The sequence below is a fragment of the Macrosteles quadrilineatus genome, unplaced genomic scaffold (genome assembly GCF_028750875.1).
Source record: "Macrosteles quadrilineatus isolate MER2022 unplaced genomic scaffold, UCM_ALF_1.0 Scaffold_8__2_contigs__length_117827958, whole genome shotgun sequence".
NCBI classification, from domain to species: Eukaryota; Metazoa; Arthropoda; class Insecta; order Hemiptera; family Cicadellidae; genus Macrosteles; species Macrosteles quadrilineatus.
In genome coordinates, this window is record NW_026542601.1 from 14626710 (window position 1) to 14649126 (window position 22417).

At 34.8% G+C, this 22417-nt stretch overlaps 2 protein-coding genes across 2 annotated transcripts; both read right to left on the minus strand.

Moving 5' to 3' along the window:
* Positions 1 to 1787: 1787 nt before the first annotated feature.
* LOC129001746 (uncharacterized) lies at positions 1788 to 3892 on the minus strand. Its single transcript, XM_054429169.1, has 4 exons — positions 3741 to 3892; positions 2987 to 3121; positions 2335 to 2625; positions 1788 to 1942 (listed from the first exon to the last, which is right to left on the minus strand). The coding sequence occupies exons 1-4, from the start codon at positions 3864 to 3866 to the stop codon at positions 1856 to 1858; spliced, it is 639 nt and encodes a 212-aa protein (XP_054285144.1). The 5' UTR covers positions 3867 to 3892; the 3' UTR covers positions 1788 to 1855.
* Positions 3893 to 5499: 1607 nt separating this feature from the next.
* Positions 5500 to 20705, minus strand: LOC129000226 (DNA primase small subunit-like). The gene is made up of 9 exons (XM_054427180.1): positions 20687 to 20705; positions 18982 to 19095; positions 18094 to 18250; positions 16759 to 16934; positions 16112 to 16307; positions 14195 to 14405; positions 13329 to 13534; positions 6803 to 6984; positions 5500 to 5608 (listed from the first exon to the last, which is right to left on the minus strand). Exons 2-9 carry the CDS (start codon positions 19082 to 19084, stop codon positions 5589 to 5591), a joined length of 1251 nt encoding a protein of 416 aa, XP_054283155.1. The 5' UTR covers positions 19085 to 19095; positions 20687 to 20705; the 3' UTR covers positions 5500 to 5588.
* Positions 20706 to 22417: the final 1712 nt, after the last annotated feature.

A 22417-nucleotide genomic window follows, 5' to 3' on the forward strand; every position in this document is an offset into this window, starting at 1 on the left:
TAGTGGAGAAAGTATTGTTTTCGTAAAATTGTTTCGAGTTTGAGTGGACATATCCATTTGGGCCCCCCACACCAAAAAAGGTGCCCCCCTGGTATTTGAATTGATGTCTGTCCGTGTGTACCACACCTGTATTCCGATTATGATGAAATTTGGTATGAAGGCTTTTACCATATGGTACCGTACTCCAAGGGTTTTTTTAATGTTGTAGAAATTTTTATTTTTAATTTTTATTTTCCCATAAAAACCATATAAAATAAGGGGAAAATTGAATTTTTTGAAAATAGCCGGGATAATAAAAATTTAGCATGTTACAGTCCTTTAAATTCTTAACAATATCGTTTAATCCTGTTGCTGCATAAATTACGGTTTTGGAGTTATTGTAACTTATATGTTATTTTCCCATGATTAAAATAAAGAAAATTTGATTTAAAAAAGTAGGTTTTGATTAAAATTAGTATGTGATGGTCCTTATAATTCTTAATAACCTAGTGCAACTTTGCTGTAAAAATTACGGTTCAAAATTGTTGTACTGGTAACTTATGTTATTTTCCCATAAAAAACAGAAAATTCTATTTTAAAATTATTGCAACTTTTTAAATTTTCCTTATAAAATATCACAGTCTAACGGGAGAAAGTATATGTGTCAGATTGTTGATACCGCTTATTTTACAAATGGAGTCAGCATGCATGCGTTCAAGGCGTGTTGGGTTAGATTATTTATTCAGTCTAATTTCCACAGACAAAACGCTGACATTTTATTTTTACAACTTAGCGTAACTCAACCAAACATGTGAAGGGTGGGCTCTGATTGTCTGGTGCAGAAACTAACTTTATAGTTATGATGTTTTAACCAACAAAAGATAAGATCATGAATAATATTTTGGGTGAAGAATGAATGGCGGTGACAGATATGTGGACCCCCCCTCCTGACAATAGGAATAGATTTTCACCAATTGAGCGAGAAGAAATCATTTAATTCACAACCTGTTAGCAAAGATTAAAAAAGAAAATCCAAAATATTCTATTGAGTAAATTAAGGGTTACATAAAGTTGATCATTTGAACAAAACACTGTGGGAATATTCTGTACCCATGCTAGTAGTTAAATACTTCTCTCAGAGCAAAATTTAATTGTTTTATTACTTTTTTTGTAAATTTTTGTATTTATTTTGTACATTCTTGTGTTGTGTTGCAACTATAAACATTTTAAATGGTTGTAAATGCTTGACCATATCGAATCATATCAATAACTGGCTGGGTAGCCGAGTTTGTAGGTCTCTTTGTTAAAATATGCTACATTTCACACATACAACACAAGCAAGGTTCTAGGGCAATTTACTCAACATGCCTACCCCCAGAAAAGAGACAAAAGTAAACCTTTGTATGCTCCCAGTGTCAAAAAGGACTAACCACCAAATCGATGAAGTGCATCTGGAATTTGGCAAATTTCACAGAAATGAGTACAGTAACTAATTCTACGCAGCAAACTCTCGGGTTGATTTTTAATCATAAAAAACCCAAATGAAGGGATATGTAGTCAAAAATCTTGATAAACAAATTCATACCACAAGTGTTAAGGGACAAAAATACAAATCATTATGAACCGATAATGGTTACAGGAATCAAATAAGTAGTAAGAGGTTCATTCACAAAATACTGAATGTTTTTGGAAATGTTACTGTTTTTTTTTTGTTTTTTTTTTTACCACACAGTTAACAAACATGTAGATTAACTTAACATAATGTAAAAAAAATACAAAATATTATATTTTTCTTTTTCTTTGCGATTTTAAAGTTTCACGCATTTGGGTCTAATACCATAAGCCAACTCTTGCTATAGTGTCTCCTGGGTTGGATTTAAATGTTCTTTTTATCAGTTAAGTCACCCAACATGTCTAAGTACACGTTGGCAAGTCGGTTTTGCTTTGACAGAGTATGATTAACCTGAAACAAAACTTTATAAGATTAGTAGGTGCACAGTGGTAACGTTTTTTACCGATGATATTAATTAAACATCTTAACTGCATCTACAACACATATACAATAGTTTATAACTATATATAAATATAACTATTTATTATGATTTTGTATAGACCTATGTATATTGGTTAGTACCGTACTGTACTTAGATTTAGATAACTTTTTACCATATTATGACGCCTATGATTAATGTACGCCACTAGTTACAAGTTTACAGAAATTGTATCATTAAATAAGTTAACTATTGTTTGTCAACAAAAAGGGCAAAAGTCAGTTTATTCCATTTGAAATTCAATAATTGGTTCATATTTCAGAAAAATGATTAATTTGACACAAGTTAAATATTTATTTCTTACCTCTTTCTTCTCCATCTCTAGCAGTTCATCTTCAATTTCATTTTGCCTCAGTTTATTAATTTCTTGCTCCTGTTTCGCTTCATACTTCCTCTTCTCTTCTCTCAAAACTTCAATTTCAGCATCTTCTAATCTTCTTTTCACATCTTTCAACTGTTGTTGCCTGACTTTCTTCCTTAAAAGTTTCAACTCTGCCAGTTTTCTTTTGAGCTCTGCGTTTTTTCTGAACAAGCCTTCGGTATCAAAATATGCTGGATCTTCATATTCAAGTTCGGAAGCAGATTCTTGATAGTCCTGAGGAAAAGTTTAGATGCTTTTCATTTGTTACAAATAAAAAACATGAAATCAAAATAAATAAAGAGTCGGAAGACTTTGCAGCCAAGCCAATAACAATAAGATTACACGTTTGCACACAACAAAGTATTTTATAGAAATAACTAATAATAATAACAATCAAAATCTGAATTAAATATATAACTTATTGCGGTTTAAAATTTTAACTATATCTCTAATTCATTTAATACTTTTACCAATAAGAAACTGATAAAAAACGGCCACTTTTCTAAAGTAGCTACTTGAAAATTATTTCCTGCACAGTATTCAAAACTTCAATTAAATTCTCATATAAAATCTATGAACCCTTAAACTACATTACCTTCCACGAAGGGCCTCCGGTGAATTCGACGTAGTTGTGCTCTACGAGTCGAGAGCGACAGTAATAACCAATATTGTAGTCTTGGATGCTCATTCGACATTCCAAACCTGCGCAGCAATGGCGGTCAAACTTGCACTGTAAAAGAATGGCTGGGATGAGAAAAAGAAAGTTATGTTATGATTCACGCACATAATTTAAAAATAGTCCGTAGAATTTCTTGTTAAGTTAATTGTCATAATAAAATTAATGCTCAGTAGAACCACGATAACGTTTCCCTCATGGGTATTATCAAATAAGACTTTTAATAAAGGTTGGTTTCTTATAAAAAACTGCAACTCCTGTTGTCACTCAATTGTTCAGTATGTTATAGAAAATCAAATGAGCTATTATTTTTCCAGCACCCCCCCCCCCTTTGGTGGCGCCACTACGCCATGTTTAGGGTAGCTTTGTTACTAATAACAGCTGTATCTTCATCCAGCACTATTTATCAAAAGTCTAAATTCAGCATAGCTGAAAACATCTTCTAGCTATCAAAAAAGCTGATGACTTTTCCTAGCATCGAACCAGCGACCTTTTAATTGTTAGGCGAGCATTGTCACCACTCTACCCAGCTAAAGTTGTAATGCTGGCAGTAAAGAAAAAATAACAACTGAATTATTCATACTTAATCTCCATGAGGCTGATTCTCCGTCTTAGTTTGGCAGGAGGAATTAAAGAATCAAGAGAAACTTTCTAAAATAAGATCGTTACTTACCAGTTGTCCACCCCTCTGACATTTTGCTTTTGTTGAGGGGCCGAAGTGAGGGACTATCAAGTCAGCCAGGTTCCAGCCGTAACATTCCAGACTGAACACAGTCACTAACAACAGGCTTATCAACATATCTGATAGTGGTTGATATCAACCAAGTAATGATTGCAGTTTCTGAGATACACAAGTGTGGAATATTAGAAGATTAACTTGTACAGATCTAAATGTGACAGAATAAAATGGATTTTTGCAGATGTATTATTGATTGACAATTGCAATTGCGGCAGGACAAACTCTTGATTTTACGACCACTAGTGGCTATTTTACGTATTTATTTTTAAAATATACCACAAAGTGGTGTTGTTTACAAAATACTAGTAAAACAGTTATCAATAATACAGAAGGATGAAATTCACCTGACTGAAGGGATAAAGTTTGAACTATCACATTTCATGTTTACTAACTCTAGGATTATAATTTTGGTTAGATGGGGCTCGCTTAGCATTTGATAGCTACAAACTATTAGAACACAAAATTTATCAACAACTAACAAAACGTTTTTGTTTTAAAGTTCTTAAAATATTAAAATACTTACAATATTTTAAGTTCTTTAACCGATTGACACAATAATGCTTATTATGTCTTCATTATCAATGTAATTTTGTATATTTCATTTTATGTCTTTGATTGGCATATGTATTTTGAAACAATATGTCCTTATTTAAACAAAATAAAAGCTAAAACAGAAAAATTTGTATCCTCCTCCGCTATACGAGTGTGAAAAGAAGCAAAACAGGTGTCGTGTGCAATCCCTGCTTAACTCACCAATGCCTTCTCTTCCTCCCCAGCCGGGCACCATTTACAGTTGTCGCAGCTAGTCTGGGCGCGCGGACCCTTGTGTACTAACCGTCCCCCACGCCAAAGCCATGGAGACATCAGTGAGGCGCTGTACAACCCCAGAGAGCCGTGTGGGCCAGATGTTTTTGGAAATGAGCAATAAACACTCCCCTCTACACCCCGCACCCTAGCGCGGCCGCGCGCCCAGACTAGCTGCGACTACTGTACCTAAAGTGGGATCTCCCAACGGCTAGTCTCATTAGTACGGTAGGCTTAGTATGAATTGCAAACGTAAAAAAATCTGAACCTTCGCATATAGAGAGACCGCTACATTCGTCAGTGCAAAAAGTTAGTCAACTCAGCTTTCATGTCACTCTCGGCCAGCTGAGAGTGGACTAGACTTGATGCGACACTAGCGCTCTCAGGGGAGATTTGACAAATAACTCAAGCTACAGTGGGTTAGTAGTATGGCTGCCTATCTGCAAAACTCCGTGACGAGCTACACTCGTAACACCATCTTAAAGGGTTAACAAAATGTATCGTGAGCTGGTGAGAATTTTTTATGGAATTTCTATCAAACTAAACGACATGGTCAGTTTTAGAATCTGTAAAAGTATGATTAAAAAAAATTTGATCAATACTTTGTTATGTTACTTTAATGATCTGTTGTTGGTTAAAACAATAAACTTGTAAATTATTATTTTATATTTTTTTTAGATTCAAGCACTGTGGTGCCACTTACAGTAGCATACACTTTAACACTTCATGAATAAAACATATTTAAAATTTAGTTAAATGTTATAAAATGGCTGGCAGCCTATAAGTTACTGTCAGTTACTCGGTGAAAAAGTTTTACAATAGTTAGAGCCCTAATAAAAAATAGTATATGCCTTTTCAAATAATGGTAGATGACAAGAGACAATAACAATATTTATAAGAACTTTTTATTGAAAATAATATCACAAATTATAAAACAATTAATTACACAACTTACACTAGTCTCTTCCCATTGGTTGATTAAAACTCCATTTTCTGATCTGCAAAAAATTTACAAAATTACTCTATGGTGAAAGTTAGTTGGCCTATAAATAATAAAGAAATAGGATTTTATAATTTTCTTACAAGAATAGTCTAATAAAGTAAAAATTCCATTCTTTGTTTTAGTTGTCGTTTTATGATATTATAAAGTTGTCGCTAGTTTTAGGATGACAAGAATATGAATATACAGTAGGTGAATTGAACCGGGGAGCGAGCTGGTTTAGTGATACAGTGCAGGACTTCCGTGCCCAAGTACCAGGGTTCAAATACCACCAAATAAAATAACTAATTTCTGTGTTATACACAGACTTAAAAAAAGGCAAACTGAAAGATTTCTACTGTATATAATAGCATATTTAAGGCGATGTTAATTATTATCAAAGTGTCAAAAACTAAGAGGCTAAGAGTAAATGTAACTTTGACAGCAACACACTCTATCAGAGGCCCGTGTAACTATGTTCAATTCGAATGAAACAGTACAGCTGGTTAATAGCGATGAGATGTGTCTCATATCCACAACTCAACAATTTCAGTTTATGCACATTGGTTACTAAAGTATAAGAAATACTAGAAAGTTTGGCATTTTATTGTGCTGAAGAGTAAATTAAATCCAGTAAATATTGCTTGTTTATGGATAGTGTAAGTATTTTAAAAGTTTCTCTATCACATTGTAGGCTTCAAGTGTTTCATTAAAACATAACATAAGTTTTCCCATAGATTAACCAACAGGGACGTATTTAAGTATCTGCTGCCTGTAGGCAACAAAGTTTGCCCCCCCTCCCCTTACTTTTCAGCCCACTCCCCGACCTCACTGATATCACCGCAATGGCCAATACATGCATAAAAATAATCGGCAATATTGTTAAACAAGGTTTTAAATATCAAGAAACAAGCTGCAAACTAAAAACGCCCCTAAAGGCATCGGACAGAACTAACATTAATTGTCTCAGGCTGATCCATAGGGATGACAATTCTACTAAGGGAATGTTTAATCTATAGTTTATCTCAACAACAAACCTAATTACTCACTGAGTAGATGTAATTTACACTGGTCGTGGATTCAAGCGTGTAATTCCTTATGTTCTGAACTAGACTTTGTCTAAATAAGCTTAATACAGCAGATTTATTACGTTTTGTATTGCTGAAAGCAAGCAGTTTAGAAATATCTTAACTAGGCCTAAAGTGAAACATACCACTGATCTCGATCTTTTTGCCCTTCCAAGTCGCTTCAAGTTTTCTCAAAAACTCTTCAAATATATGGACGCTGGTGTTCAATGAGGTCTTCTTGTAGCCTTTTACTCTTTTGCTGATTTCGTCGTCTGTTTTGTTTTCCGTTTGTTTCTCATCGAACCGGCTCAGCTCTTCAATCAACTCACTGAAACAAGGACTAAAGTCGTAAGTGGATATATACAATACAGCTGATTGTTTTTGCTGGGAATTTTACATACCATTAGGGATGGACGAGATTGGATTTTTAGTTCGAGACGAGACGAGACGAGATTTTTTATTTCTCATAAAATTTCGAGACGAGATCGAGACGGGATTTCCCTTCTCATACACAACGGGAAGTGCACGTTCGGAATTTTTACCTGATTTTGTAACATTGTTAGATGACTATTTAAATACAAAAATAATGATAATAAGCAAGAATATTTACAATCTTTTATTAAAAAACATCAGCATAACATTTTTTTATTAATCACGCCTAAATTATTAAAAATGCCTACGATTAGGAAACATAGTGATATCAGTTAGGATAGAGTTCAACTTATCCTAAAATAAAATAAATCATAAAATAAAATATTAATTTTTATAAAATAGTTACTTGTTTTGACTTTTTTTATAGTAGTAAAACATTTTTCACACTGCTAACTTTAACAACACTTCTCAAATGTTATTAAAATAATTAAAGTAATATTTACATTTGAAGAATTAATTAAATAAGAACGCCTTCACAAAGTAAACGCAACTACAAAACGCTCCTGTATTGCGGGTATTGCATTGACTTTCTGCAGGCGTTTTGAATTTTTTTTTTTTTTTTTTTTTTTTTTTATAAATTCTCGTCTCGATAAAAATCTTGGCCAAAAAGAAATCTCGTCTCGTGTAACGAGATTTTAAATTTCCCGAAAATTTCCCGAAATTTCGAGACTTGACCATCCCTACATACCATTAATTCTTATTGGACCAATTTGAATTTGACGTGGCCACATCAATTGGTACAGAAAAAAGTACAATTTGAAAAGATTCGACATTCAAAGATAATTAAGTTCAAACAACTCCTTAATGACACAACTAGGGAAACCCTATACAGGGTTAGGCAAAAGTCTGGAACCCCCCAGTTAACTTTTTAACACGTTGCAGTAGGAAAACCAAACTCGGCACACATTTACAATACAAGAAATTGCAATTTTTCATCAAAGTAACAACTTTGCCCCAAATTTTCAAATGTAAACACCCCTCATATGACCCTTCATTTTAAAGGGTTTATCAAGAGAAATTGAATGTTGCAAACTAGAGTTCCTTATCGCACCCCTAATAAAAATGGCAGCCATTTTAATTTAGGAAGAGTAAGCAAGATAAAGTCTGGACACCCCCAGTTAACTTTATAACCTTGTACTTAACTTTATAACCGTGTAAGCAGTTTCCCACTGCAAGTTATAAAGTTAACTGGGGGTGTCCAGACTTTATCTTGCTTGCTCATCTTAAATAATTAAAATGGAAGATGTTGACGTCATGGTGGAGAGTCGTGCTGATAGTTCGTCTGCTCCGTGTAAAATTTGCGATAAAGTAATTAAACGCGATGGTCGTGGTATTTACTGTGACGGATTTTGTAATGGATGGTATCACCCTCGTTGTGTGAAGTTAGACGATGATAAATACGGTAAAATAACTGAATTATCGGACAGTGTAAAGTGGTACTGCGATCCATGTGCTGTGAAGCTGGACAAAGTGGTCGCTAGTGCTTGGATTATTGACGAGCTTCTCAATCTGCGTGGGTGTATGGACAGTCTGGTGGGATCTGTAAATAGTCTAATTGAAGATAATAATAAGATAAATAAGACAATTGGTGAATTTTCCATAACAAATGATAGGTTATGCCAGTTTTTGAAGCTTGACAAACAGGAAACTGACGAAGTCAATAGTGACGTTAGTTTGGCGGGAAGATCTAGTAAAGTTGCATCTTTTAGCTCCGTAGTAGTTGGACGTAAAGATGGAGACCTTCAATCTGGATCGAGTTGCTCGAACTCTAGAGTAAATATACTCATTCCGTCTCAGTGGAACCAAATCGAGTGAGTGGAATTGGTGTAGATTTGGACTGTGGTGGTGTTAGGCCTAATAGGCCTAGTTATGACAATTGCGACGAATTCCCAGCCATTAGTAGTGAAGAGGGAAATGGCGGTTCTAGCAAGGGAAAGGGAAAATGGAACACCGTAAAGAGTCGGCGTAATCGTGATAGGAAAAGTGCTAGACAAACTTCTCCTCCAATTATTGGAACGAAATCTGATCTGTCTGAAGCGTCTAGGGTACGAGCTGTGGAAAAAAAGGACTATATATTTGTATCTAGGCTGTGCTCTGATGTGAGTAAAGAGGACATTACTAACTACATGGAAAGTGCATCTATTGAAACCGAGTGTATTGAACTGAAACCTAAATACAGTAGCAGTAGTTACTCCTACAAATCTTTTAGGTTAGGTGTGAAACCTGCTGACAAGGAAAAAGTTTTAGATGATAGTTTCTGGCCTACTGGGACTTTGGTTAGGGAATTTGTTGTCAAGTCCTGGAAACCTAATGTTATTCGATCACAGACTTTTTTAGCCAAACCACTTGTGAGTCGTACTCATCTCCAGTCTTAGAAAAGTTGCCTGCACATGTTACACTGTGTTCAATTAATGTGCAGTGTCTACGCAACAAGGTGGCGGAGTTAGACATTTTGTGCCAAGAGAATAACCTTGATGTATTGTGTGTTTGTGAACATTGGCTGCTATCTGACGAAGTCGATTTTTATAAAAGTGTGGGTGATCTGGATCTTACCACTTATTTCTGTAGGTCTAATCCCAGTGGCGGGGTTGCCATTTATACTAAACCAAATCTAAAATTCACGTTACTCGATCTGAGTAGTTATTGTGAAGAACTTACAGGTGAGTTCGTAGCTATTATACTGCATGAGCTTGAACTGATTATAGTAGCGATGTATCGATCTCCGAATGGTACTTTAGAACGATTTTTTGTTCTCTTGGAACAGTGTTTGACTTTTTTGATTTCTTTTGGCCTGGCTGTTGCTATCGGTACCGATCATAACATCGATCTTCTTAAAACCGGCCGTGAGTCAACTGAATTTTTGAACTTATTACGTAGTTTTGGGTTCTATAGTAGTGTCTTTGTTCCCACTAGAAATAAGGCATCCTTAGACTCTTTTATTACTAATCTAGATTCCTGGAATTATGAAGTTACAGTTAGTGAAGATCAAGTCGCAGATCATAAGCATGTGTTATTGAAGCTAAATGACCCTAGGTCTACCCTAGGAAAAGACTCGGTAGAACCTAAATTAAAAAACGTGTGTTTTAGGTTAGGACTAACCAATGAAGGACGATTGCAAAGGTTCTGTGACATCATTACAAACCTAACACCTGCTTGGTTTAACAAACTCTGTATTCTCCCAGCAAATTCAGCCTTCTCTGAATTTTTCTCTCTTTTTAGTGACCAATTTAATTTGCAATTCCCTATGAGAAGCAAGATGGTTAACCTGAATAGTAACACCGGTGAACCGCGCGTCAAAAAGTGCAATACCTGGTATACTAGTGAGCTTGCAGAATTTAAGAAATATATTCTTCTTGTCCATGAAATTTCAAAAAGTAGGCCGAGCACTCTTCCCTACCTTCGAGAGCTGAGAAAGGAGTATCGCACTTGTCTGCGAGAGGCAAAGCAGTCAGCGGCGGCAGTCAGGATCGCCACCTCGGCTAATCCGTGTAGGGCAGCATGGGATTTGATCAACCAGAGCAGACCTAGGGCGGGAGCGGGCGCTGATTTGAGTTTTGCAACCGCAGAGGATTTCAACAATTTCTTTTTGGACTCTGTGGATGGTATTGTTGACTCCATTCCACTAAAGGATAACAATTATTTTGATTGTATTCCAGGGGTACATAATAAGTTTGAGTGGAAAATGGTTAGTGCATTAGAGGTAACAAATGTAGTCAGTAGTTTTAAGTCCTCTAGCAGTAAAGATGTTTATGATATGTCAACTGATTTTATCAAAAGGGTTGTACATGTAATCGCTCCTTTATTGGCCCATTTGTTTAGCTGCTGCCTTCTTGAAGGCGTCTTTCCTGATGTTCTTAAAACAGCCAGAACAGTGCCTGTGTTTAAAAAGGGCCCTAGAAATGTACTAGCAAGCTATAGGCCGGTGTCCCTGATACCAGTGCTAGGCAAGATATTTGAAGCCTTAATGTTAAGGCAGATAAGTGATCACTTTGAAACCCATAACTTACTAGTCCCTGCTCAGCACGGATTTCGTAGGGGCAAGTCCACTGTAACTGCGGTGGGCTTCCTTTTACAGGTTATTCTTAATGCTTTTGAAGACAAAATGTCAACCTCTGTTGTGTTATGCGATCTGTCACGCGCTTTTGATTGTGTGCCGCATGACCTACTTGTCAAAAAGCTTTCAATGTATGGTGTTGGAGCCTGTGCGCTCAAAATGTTTGAGTCCTACCTTGATAATAGGTTCCAGGTTGTATCCTGGGCTGGGGATAAATCAAACTCTCGAGTGGTAAAGCATGGAGTCCCACAGGGCTCAATCCTTGGTCCCTTCTTATTCATTGTTGCCATGAATGACTTGTATTATGGTGTCTCAAATGATATATTGATGTATGCAGATGATACCACTATTTTTGCTACGCACATTGATCATATTATGGCAAAAAATTCTGCTAGCTCATTGTTAAATGTAACGTCTCAATGGTTTGATGGAAATAAATTGGCCTTGAATGCAGCCAAAACTCAAGAAATCATGTTTAGCCTTAATAAAAATGTTTCCAGTGATGATTCTGTAAGACTGCTGGGTTTCACCCTGGACTCGGAGCTTGCGTGGGATGACCACATAGATGCACTCTGTGTAAAATTAAGTAGAGTAAGACATCTTTTGAGGAAGTTGACCTCTGAACTACCTTTTAACTTTTTGAGACTGGCTTTCTTTTCTTTTTTTCAGTCCCATATTGTATATGGCACGCTCCTGTGGGGTCACTCCCCGCATGCTCAGAAAGTACTGCTCCATCAAAAAAAGGCTATCAGAATAATATGTCAGGTTCATTATCTGGAGCATTGTAGGCATTTGTTTGCAGAACTTCGTATTATGACTGTTGTAAATGTATATATTTATCAATCTTTGTTAGCTATTAAGGACATGGAAGAAGATCTGGTTTGTAACAAGGATGTCCACTCATATTTTACAAGAAATAGAAACAATGTACATTTAAGTAGCAATAGATTGAGTAAAACTAATAACTGTTTTCCTGTTACAGGCAAAAAGTTTTACAATGCTCTCCCGGAAAGTGTACGGTCATTGCGGAAGTCAAAATTCACAAAAATTGTAAAAGATTGGCTTGAAACGAATCCTTTTTATGAAACTAAAGAATTTTTTGATGCTCTGAAGGCTGGCCATTGTTTTTAGTTTGTAATTTTATTTTTACACTCAGGTATGTGTCACAGTTTTCATTTTCTTTTGTTTGCCATAACTGCATGGTTTGCTGTTTTGTTTGCTGTGAAGATTAACCATTTTTTATTTCAGCATGGTTTGTAATGATGAACGTTTGATTATTTATATGCATTGGTTTGTTCATTTTAGAATAGTTTGACGTTACCTATTGTATTTATTTACTTAATGGTATAATAAATCTCTTGAATCTCTCTTGAATCTCTCTTGAATCTCTTGAATTTTGCTTAGGGGTGCGATATTGACCTCTGGTTTGCACCATACAATTTTTCTTGGTAAACCCTTTAAAATGAGGTGTCACATGATAAGTGTTTACATTTGAAAATTTGGTGCTGCCCCCAAAATACCCCATTTTGGGGGCTGGGGCAAAGTTGTAACTTTGATTAAAAAGTGCAATTTCTTATGTTGTAAATATGTGCCGAGTTTGGTTTTCCTACTGCAACGCGTTAAAAGTTTGGTTTTCCTACTGCAACGCGTTAAAAAGTTAACCTTGGGGGGGGGGGGTTCCAGACTTTTGCCTAACCCTGTATAAATTGCAGACAAGGTCTCTTTGTTAAAATATACAAGTTTTATTCCTTTCTATATAGAAAATAACCAGTTTTAGCCTATTTGTCCAGTATTTGCATTGACTTTAAAATTGCAAGTAGATTTCTCATCCATCCTACCTTAGTAATAGTATCCAAAACTTTATTTTGCTATATGTTTCAGGTTGACTGTGTTATTTCGACCAAACGTTTTTCTCTAGATTTAAAAATAAGTTTCACAGAATTTACTTTTGGTTATACAGCTTGATAACAAGATAGTGGTAGTAGATCAACTATTTGGCGGTAATAATTTTTACATTGAAAATCCTATAAATGATGGGAGACATCTACAAAATTAATTGACCAATACAAAATCATACGTTTGTCCATAAAGCAAAATCTATAAGACTCTATCCTATTTAATCACCAAAGTTAACTTTGTCAATTCTTTTAAACTGTTATTAATTACCAGCTGGGCCAATTAGATACCTGATGGTTGGAACAGTTGTGGGGTCAAACTTCGAAGCACTTCTCGGTTTGAAAGGGCAACAGACTTTTCCTGTCTTCGGGTGGATACAAAATGGAGATTTCAACAAATGGTTTAAGCCTTTCGACACATTTATATCCAGCCTAGGGTAAGCGTACTGAATCATGATCTCGTCTATGACATGCTTCCCTTTCCACCTCATGGAGCCCTGAAAGAGATGAACAATTTGTTAAATATTTGCATCATTGTTAAAAGTTATGATAAAAATACATTTATTTCTTGCCTAGACACGAAGGCCATTGAAAATATCCAGGATGATATTGACGTAAGTAAAAGTACAACTGATGCAGGCCTAAAGTTAGATTGCCAAAGAGAAAAAAATGAGCTAATTTTTGTCTAACACTTCTAAATGTATGTTTGTTCTCTATTTATTGTTAGTAATAAAGTCAAATCTTCAGACCATGTATGTGAATTATATTTTAATAACTGCAATTTACTAAGTTGTTATAATCCTATTCTATCATAGAAATACATCTCTTACACACAGGATGAAACATGATTGTAGCCTCTGATGCCTGATTTCCTATTTTTAACTGCTTTTCACTTTTCTGATGAAAACGAACCCAAATGACTTAAAACTATATTAGAATAGTACTGTAGTATAGTAAGTTTAAAACAGTTATTTTAACATGAAAGATCGCTTGGGATCGGAAGGGATTTTGCCAAAAGTAATGCAGGTTCAGGATTTGTTGTTGTGCAAAAGCAGACCCGTCAAGCGGGAGTTCTGTTTTGATTGTGACGATACACGGTCTCTTACCTACATTACGCCAGATAAAATGGACTAAATTTAAACATCCTATCGACTCACTTTCAGTTGAGCTTGGCTTATGACTTGTTGGAGAGCCGTCCACCTCTTTTGTGACGTGCTGTGATTGTTTAGCTCCTTTTCTGCTTCTTCACGCACTTTCTGATCCGGGATCAAGGCGATAACTTTTTGGATTCCCTCCTTGGTTCCAAGAAAATCTTGATCTTTAACGATCATTTCATCAAATTCTTTGGAGATTATGTTTACAGCGCGTCTAAAACACAAATTAAAAAATAATACTTAGTAGAATTCATTTCCTACAACTGGAACATCAATGCTTATTAATTTGTATAGGTAGGTTACATGATATGTAAGTAATACATCTGCTTGTGGTTACGATGGAAATCAGAATATTACAGATAGAAGTAAAATGATAAGATCATTAAGGATACATATTATTCTATTTTTACAATGAAACCTCGATTAACAATCACCTAAAAATGTCTATTTGGCTATTTTTAGTATTTTTACAGTAAGTTTTTGGCGTTTTTAAAAAACCTATAGGTCTACAGTGTATATACCTATTACTATTAGCACAGTCATAAACAGTGTTGATTCTTTCCAAAAGCATTGTAATTTCAAAATTGTTGTAATTTATTAAGACATTTCTGCTATCAGTCTATTGCTATTCAGTTAATTGTCAAAGATCCCATGGGTGACGGTTAATACCGTACCTAGATCTTACTGTATTTTAATAGGTAGGCCTATCCACTTATTTATGATTATTATATAACATTTCATTTTATGGTAATGAAAATTAGAAAATGTTATTAGTTGGTTGAAAAGAACTCAAGATGTCCTGAGCAATGCATAACACAAATCAAATGACTGAGAACTTATTTAAAATATTTTACCTAACCCGCCATGTTAAACTTCCCTATACCAAGCGTGATGTATATAACTTCGTTACTTCTCGAGTGATGTAAAGTTGAAAAAAACTTTTCAACTCGGTGATGTAATGAAACCCATTTAAATAACATTGAGTGCTTAACTTAAAAAATACACCTCTATGGAGCCAACGACGTTCAACGCTAGAAATCAGCTGTGCGCTTGAATTTTATTGTTATGTTTTGAAGAATTTTCCTAACCTAGCTTTTGTTTGTAAATGAACGTTACTGTTAGAAGATGAGTGAAATGGATAATGAAAAATATTGTTCGTGACCTCCTGTATATTGTTGGGTCAGGTAAAATCTTGTATGTTACACGTTACACAAGAGCGTGTTTACATCACTTCGGTAAATTATGCAACTCGCTTCCGCTCGTTGCACAACATTCACCTGCGTGATGTAAAAACGCTCTTACTTACTACACTTGTAAGGTAAATAGCTATTAAACCACTTATAAGTTATATACACTAAGTGTTTCAATGGTCATGCTCATACGTTTAAATCCCAGATACATTTAAGTTAACAAAAAAAAAAACATTGGATAATTTAAATGAGGTCTTAGTCTATATTAAATACGGGTAGGTCTATTTGACAAAACATCTACTTGCTTCTCTTTTACTACAAGATTGCAGCGATTAAGTAATGAAAATTATTATTTATGGATGCATTGCAATGGCTTTTGATCACGGTTGGCTTTTGAAAAAGCATACATAACCATTAACATTAGAACTATTTTTTTCCTTTCATCCTAAAAATTTAGCCATTTAAAATATAGATAAGGGCTCTCACCCTTTAAAAGTACAGTACTTTGAAATTAAATTACTAACCAGTAACTACAATCTTGTTTAAAACTACAATATTTATGGTCTATGTTGACATGAATAAGAAAATCTTGTGTTAGCTGCACTTTGAAAGTAATTCCATCTCGTAAAACATTAGTACTCATTGGTTTAGATATAACCTAAAAAAGATATGTTGATCCACTGTTGTAGCAGTAGGGCCTAATATTGAATAGCCTAAAAGTAACACCTACTTGATGGAAGGGTGCATTTCGGAGGGAATGGACACTTTCTTGGCCATATTTTCGCCGCCGGAGACAAGCTGTAGGTACTCAGCGACAGCTGAACGAGCAGATTGGTCGAGTATTCTGGCTGAGGCGTCACACACCCAGCAATGGACTCCTCGGCGACCCGAGAACACCCACAGAAGGTGCTCAAACCCAAAGTCATCTAAAAACCAACAAGAAAAAATATTAGTTTTAGATGGAAAGTACGACAGAGAAAAATTATCTTCAAACCCAGTTTCACCACCAAATGATTAATGCAATCATTTTCTAATTGCTCCTTGTTACCTATCAAAACGCTGACCTAGGTAAGTTTGGTAAGGTTCACAATAAAATTATCATGTATGGATAAAAATAATAGGAATGTTTGTTTAAGACCATTATTAGATCATTTGGGCCAAAATATTAAACTAGTAATTTATAACATTGTAGAATTGTAGGTCTACTTTAAGAGTGATTCACAAATGCCAATTAAATATTTAAAGTAGCCTTTTTCCATTTTCATAAACGGTTTCTTCTCTTGTTTAAAATCTTACTGTGGTTGTAAATAACGATGACAATCAACTGAAAGGTTATCAGCTGTTAAATTACGACATTTTTTCACAGAAATTACTCACTTCTCAATGCAGAGTCAAGTATTTTTGCAGCCAGAGCCATGAATTTCCAGCACTTGGAGCAGATGTCGGTGCCGGAGCAGCAGGTCCTCACGTCGTCGTAGTCCGTCATGTCGATGTCAAAAACAAGCTCCTTGTGCTGCGGAGTGAACACTGTCTGTTTTCGCCGATCTTTAGGCCTAGTAGACAAATCTCATGTAGCATAACCATTGTGTAAGCAGATATGCCATCTAAGAACCAGCTGTAGTTTTTTTTACTAAAAAAGAACTTAGCTAGTCACAGATTGTGCAAGTTTTAAATTTGTTTTTCTCCCTTAGTTGTCATTGGAAGGATAGTTTATGTTAGCCTACATCAAATTATCTGATGTAAGACTAAATTACTTACGTAATTCCCGTCACAGCTCAATAAAATATGTCTATTCAGGACATGTTTCAGTGTTAAAATACCATCGTCAGCTTCAGGTACATAATGTAGAGTTGATCAGTAGTTAACATCGTCAAAAGATAAACACAGTACGAACACAAATAAATACATAAAACAATTAAACATTTAAGAAACTAATGTTCGTACTGTGTTTATCTTTTGACGATGTTAACTACTGATCAACTCTACATTATGTACCTGAAGTTGACGATGGTGTTTTAACACCGAAACATGTCCTGAATAGACATATTTTATTGAGCTGTGACGGGAATTACGCAAGTAATTTAGTCTTACATTATGTCTAATAGCTCAGGGGCTACACACATGGATTTTAATTAAAATTATCTAGTTTGCAATAAGTTGAACTATCAGTTTGGCTAAAAAGTTAGGGTATTTTACATTAGCACACTCGCTAATGTAATGGTTATTAATGGCTTAATTTAAAGTAGCTTACTTTTTATTCTACAAATTGGCTGCAAATTTAACATTGGATTGGAGTGCCTAGTTAAATATCCATAGTACATGGCAGAACTCTACATACATTTTTTATTCAGATTTTTGAAGCCACATAAGTTACCTTTATTATAACAATTTGTGCCACCAAAGTACCTAAGTTCCTTACAAGGGGAAAAAATACTAGGCTTTTGAACTTAGTTGAGTAGCAAGACAATCTGTTGCTCGAAATGGGAAAATATACATTGGTTCTTTTAGACGACATTTTAATATTGAATAAACACAATCAATTATAAGATACAACCTCTTATTTCTTTAAGTCAGTGAGTGGAGCATAACTGTGGCCTTGGTTAATTTTATCAACAAATAACAGAAAAAAAATACAAACATAAGAATGTAGGCATAGTTTATTCTTTCTGAAATTTCTAAATTATGTTACCAACAATTAACATTTAAACTTACTTTTTATTGTATACAGCTCCGATGTCAATTTTGTATGGACATTTCTGCTGAATAGCTTTCTCCATTTCATCCTGATTGTTGAACGAAAGGTATCGGATATAAATGTCGTCTTGAAGGGTGAAAGAGAACTCTCTGTTTGGGAAACAGTTCGGGTCCACTGTAGATAATAGACACAATTAAAGTCTTTACAGATTTAATTAAATAAGGGCATAATAAAGTTATTATAATACACCTTTTTGTCTTCAAACTAACTTTTGCTGTAAGTATTTCAACTCGTTTAATTTTCATTGAAATATTTAAGCCTACAAAAAGATTAATGGTACAGCTCTTGACACCTAAGCTGGAACTTAATTGGCCGATCGCTACTTGCATCTAGTTCAAAAACAATATGTGCTGTCATGCGGGTTCATGTGAAGGCACTCAAGTACATAATACACGGGGAGACTAACCCGTGAGTCAACATAAATGTTTGCAATCCGGTCTTTTCCTTACCTACACCCTCCTCCCGCCTACACTGGCCGCGATAGGCCAAGTGCCAGCTTAAGTGTCACGAGCTGTAAGTATACTTTTATTTGAAAATAAAAAGTGACATAATTTAGTTCATAAGCTAACTTAATCATTAAATGGTTAACTTAGGATTAACAATACTGCCTTCACTTGCTGTTTAATAAGTTGGGCCTAAGTACATCCTATTCATGACTAAAAGCAGCTTAGGTATGGCTGGGATTAAAATCTTCATTCCAAAAGAGGCAAATACAATTTTATAGGTTATAGCATATTTTTTGCTGCAGTAGAACTATTATGAAAGGTACAAATGATTTAGACCCAGGCCTAGGCTTTTGTAGGGCCAAGGATACATCATTCAGCTAAAAATGTTAATATACTTACAGTTACCATAGCTTAACCATCGGTAGTATGGACCAAAGGGAAACAACTTTTTGTAATACAAAGGCAGCATATCTGGAAGTTGGTCGGCTGAATAACCGCTCATTTTGACACAATCTGTAAAAAAGACAAAATTATACAATAATTAAAAGAAAGCATTAGTTTAATTGACTAAATTGGTAAACAAAATAGGCCTACTTTAGAATAAGTAAGTGTAACTACCCAGTGGCAGATTAAGGGGGGGGGGGCTGAAGCCCAGGGCAGCAAATTTTAAAAGTAGGTATTTTTTTTTATTATGAGATTTCAAAAATATATTTAGCTTAGGTCTAAATAGGAAAAAAAAACTTTAAACTAGGAAAGTTGAAGGTTAGACGAACTGCAATGATCAAACCTTTCCACATTTAACCTCCACTAATATCACGCACCAACCAAGCTTCCATCCACGAAAACAGCCATGGACTCGTTTGAATCAGTGGACAGCGAATTGTTGTGATGATTAATTTTCTCGCGAGTTACTGATGCGATGCGGCTGATGCTAATTCGAGCAATATTAGGTACGGTATCCACTGTTTTGTTGTTGACAGTTGACATGTTTATGATGTCTATGTCACTGCAGTGATCAGCTTGAAGTGAAGTTTTGAGGTTAGGAAATGACATAAACAGCCAGCTGTCATGAAACTTTTTAGTACAGAATTGAGAGATAGGAAATAATTAGGGCCTATTTAGAATCGTAAGTATTTAGTATCGTGATGGAAAATGTCCGCAATAAACCTTTGAACAACAAGTATTTAGAATATTAAAGAAGTTTTTTTTTTATTCCAGATCATGTGAGTTACGTTATTTCAATAGACTAAAATTTGTATAAAAAATTAAATACCTCGAATCAAACTACCGGTAGGCCCTACCTACAATAGGTTTTTTTACTATTAACCATCCGATTCCATTCCAACTCCAATAAAATAAAATAGTATTTAGGATTTATCTGTTGTTATCGAATCACTTGTTTACTTTCTAATTTGAATTATTCTCGTGGCTTTGGTAATTAATTACTAATGAGTTAGTAGGCCTATCCAATTGAAAAATAATAAGAATAATATAAACTTAGTGATGAGAGATACCGTAAGTCAAAAGCTAGCGGGGAGATTCAGCTACTGTGTAGGCCTAACTAAGTGGTAAAAGACAGGTGAGTTGAGGCCTAGGAGCATTAAACATTAATGTTAATACCTCCTAAATTGAGGCAGACGGCACTCATTTAGTCATTAGACCACAGTGATTTGGCATCGACCTCCCCAAGAAAAGCGTACACGGTTGGAGGGAGGGCCAAATTGTGGATAGCCCAGGGGCGGCAAATTTTCAAATCCACCTCTGTAAACTACCAATCACCCTACATGTAAATAATTGCTTGGTAAGTTATAGGCCTAGCCTAATAAGACAAATATAATATATATTACTATCATTGTATTCCGGACACGTAAATAATTGCCTAATAGGACAAATATGCATTCTTATCATTATATTCTACTTATGGAAGTATCTGAAATCAAATCACTGAATATTAATAAAATATTGTCTACTAAGACACCTAAAAGTCGAGTGAACATAACCTATACACTACAGACAGGCTACAGCAAATAAGCTGTTCTTTCAAAAGTTACTGATATTAAAAATACAATATTTGATTAAATAAATGTATCAAGAGCATAATTACCTTGGTTCCTCTCGCTTTTAAACTGATTAGTAATAGTTAACAATTAACACATAAACGAGAAACTTAAAGCTAGTTTAGCTAAGCTCTAGGCTAGACGCCTTGGCGGGAAACAAAATTATTTTGTTATTTTTGTTCTAAGTAAGTTCTAATAACAATCATGTTGGGCTGGCTATGATGCAAGCCCATATAGCTTTACACTAATAAAATAAACAATTTTCGCTTTCTTCGTTAGTTTCTTTAGACTTGACTAAATTGAAATGTGATGTAATATATAACCTATTCAGATATTTTCCTTTACGCATTTTACAATTTTAATTTTGGTCTTTATATGCGAGGTTTACAATAATTCCAAGAACATTGATTTCAAGTAATGACAATAATTACAGTTACCGGTACGCATAGACATTATTATTTGCAAGTGCTAATATTTTTATTTCCGAAGAGAATAACATTAAAACTTCGCCTTCCAAGAAACAAATCTATTTTCAAAGTGCTGTCCTTGAGTGAAAATTTAAAAACGTACGTTTTCATGTCCCTGGCCTTTTACTTCGTAGATACTGGATTTGTAGTTTATTATTATGTGTTTTAAATTTTTTTGGGACGGGGGCAACATGTTACACACATTTATTTGGTTTTAAATAGGTTCTAGGTATTTTTTTAGTATTTTTAAAGTCTCGGAATTCACGACCATGACGTGTCCCTAGGGTACATTTTCCAACTTTCACGCTGTTTTTAGACTAATTATTCATGCCGAAATATATAAAGCCATATTTTTATGTCATCAATGGTTATTAAACTTACAAAAAAGGAGCATATTATAATTTTATTGTCATTGCAAACTGACTACCATGACAAAATAAGTCTGTCCCTCAATTTGGCGTCACGACCATTTGGGAAAATTTTCAACTTTGGAGTATGACAGTGGCAAGCCTGGCGTCGATGGAGTCAGTTGGTTTTAGAGACTAGTTCGGGGTGTACGTCAGGATTGTAGTGCCGGTCGTTTCGAGTTGAAAGGAGGAATTACAAGATTAATAAAGGAAAGATTGTGTTTTTTGTAATTTTGGTGTGTCCACGACCGTACGTAATCATTCAATGAAGTAGACATGGTGTTAATTTTTGTTTATAAGATATTTCAATTGCTAGATTAACCTAGAAGTCTACTTTGTATCCTCGAACATGAGGTGCAGGGCTACCGCCAGAACAGAGCCAAATTACACGTAATTTCACGACCAAAGTATCACGACCATCGCGGGTTTTTTCACGACCAATCCAGCCTTATGGATTAAAGTGTGTTTGGTCGTGACAATAACTTTAATATAATTGTAAATTGAACAGTTTAGTTCAATTGAAACACATATTTTTATTATAACTAACAGTATAATTGAAGGATCGTTTAGAAATATTTAGATTATTTAAGAAAATTCACGACCGTACCGCTTGTCCCTGACCATCACGTTTACGATTTCTATCATAAAAATTTCAAAAATTAAAATATCATCATATTTCAATGTTTTATACACAAAAGAACCACACCTCTATACAAACATAACGATTTTTCGGGTCTCAGGTAGGTTTTTTCGGAGCTATACAAACTTAAAAAGATTTTATTGGTTTTTTTCAATTTTTTGAGTTTTTTATTTTTTCTAGAAAGGCCAAATATACCAAAAGCTCAGTGACCTTTTTATTGTATAATGGCCATAAAAGTAAATTAGTTTATAGCAAAACATAGTT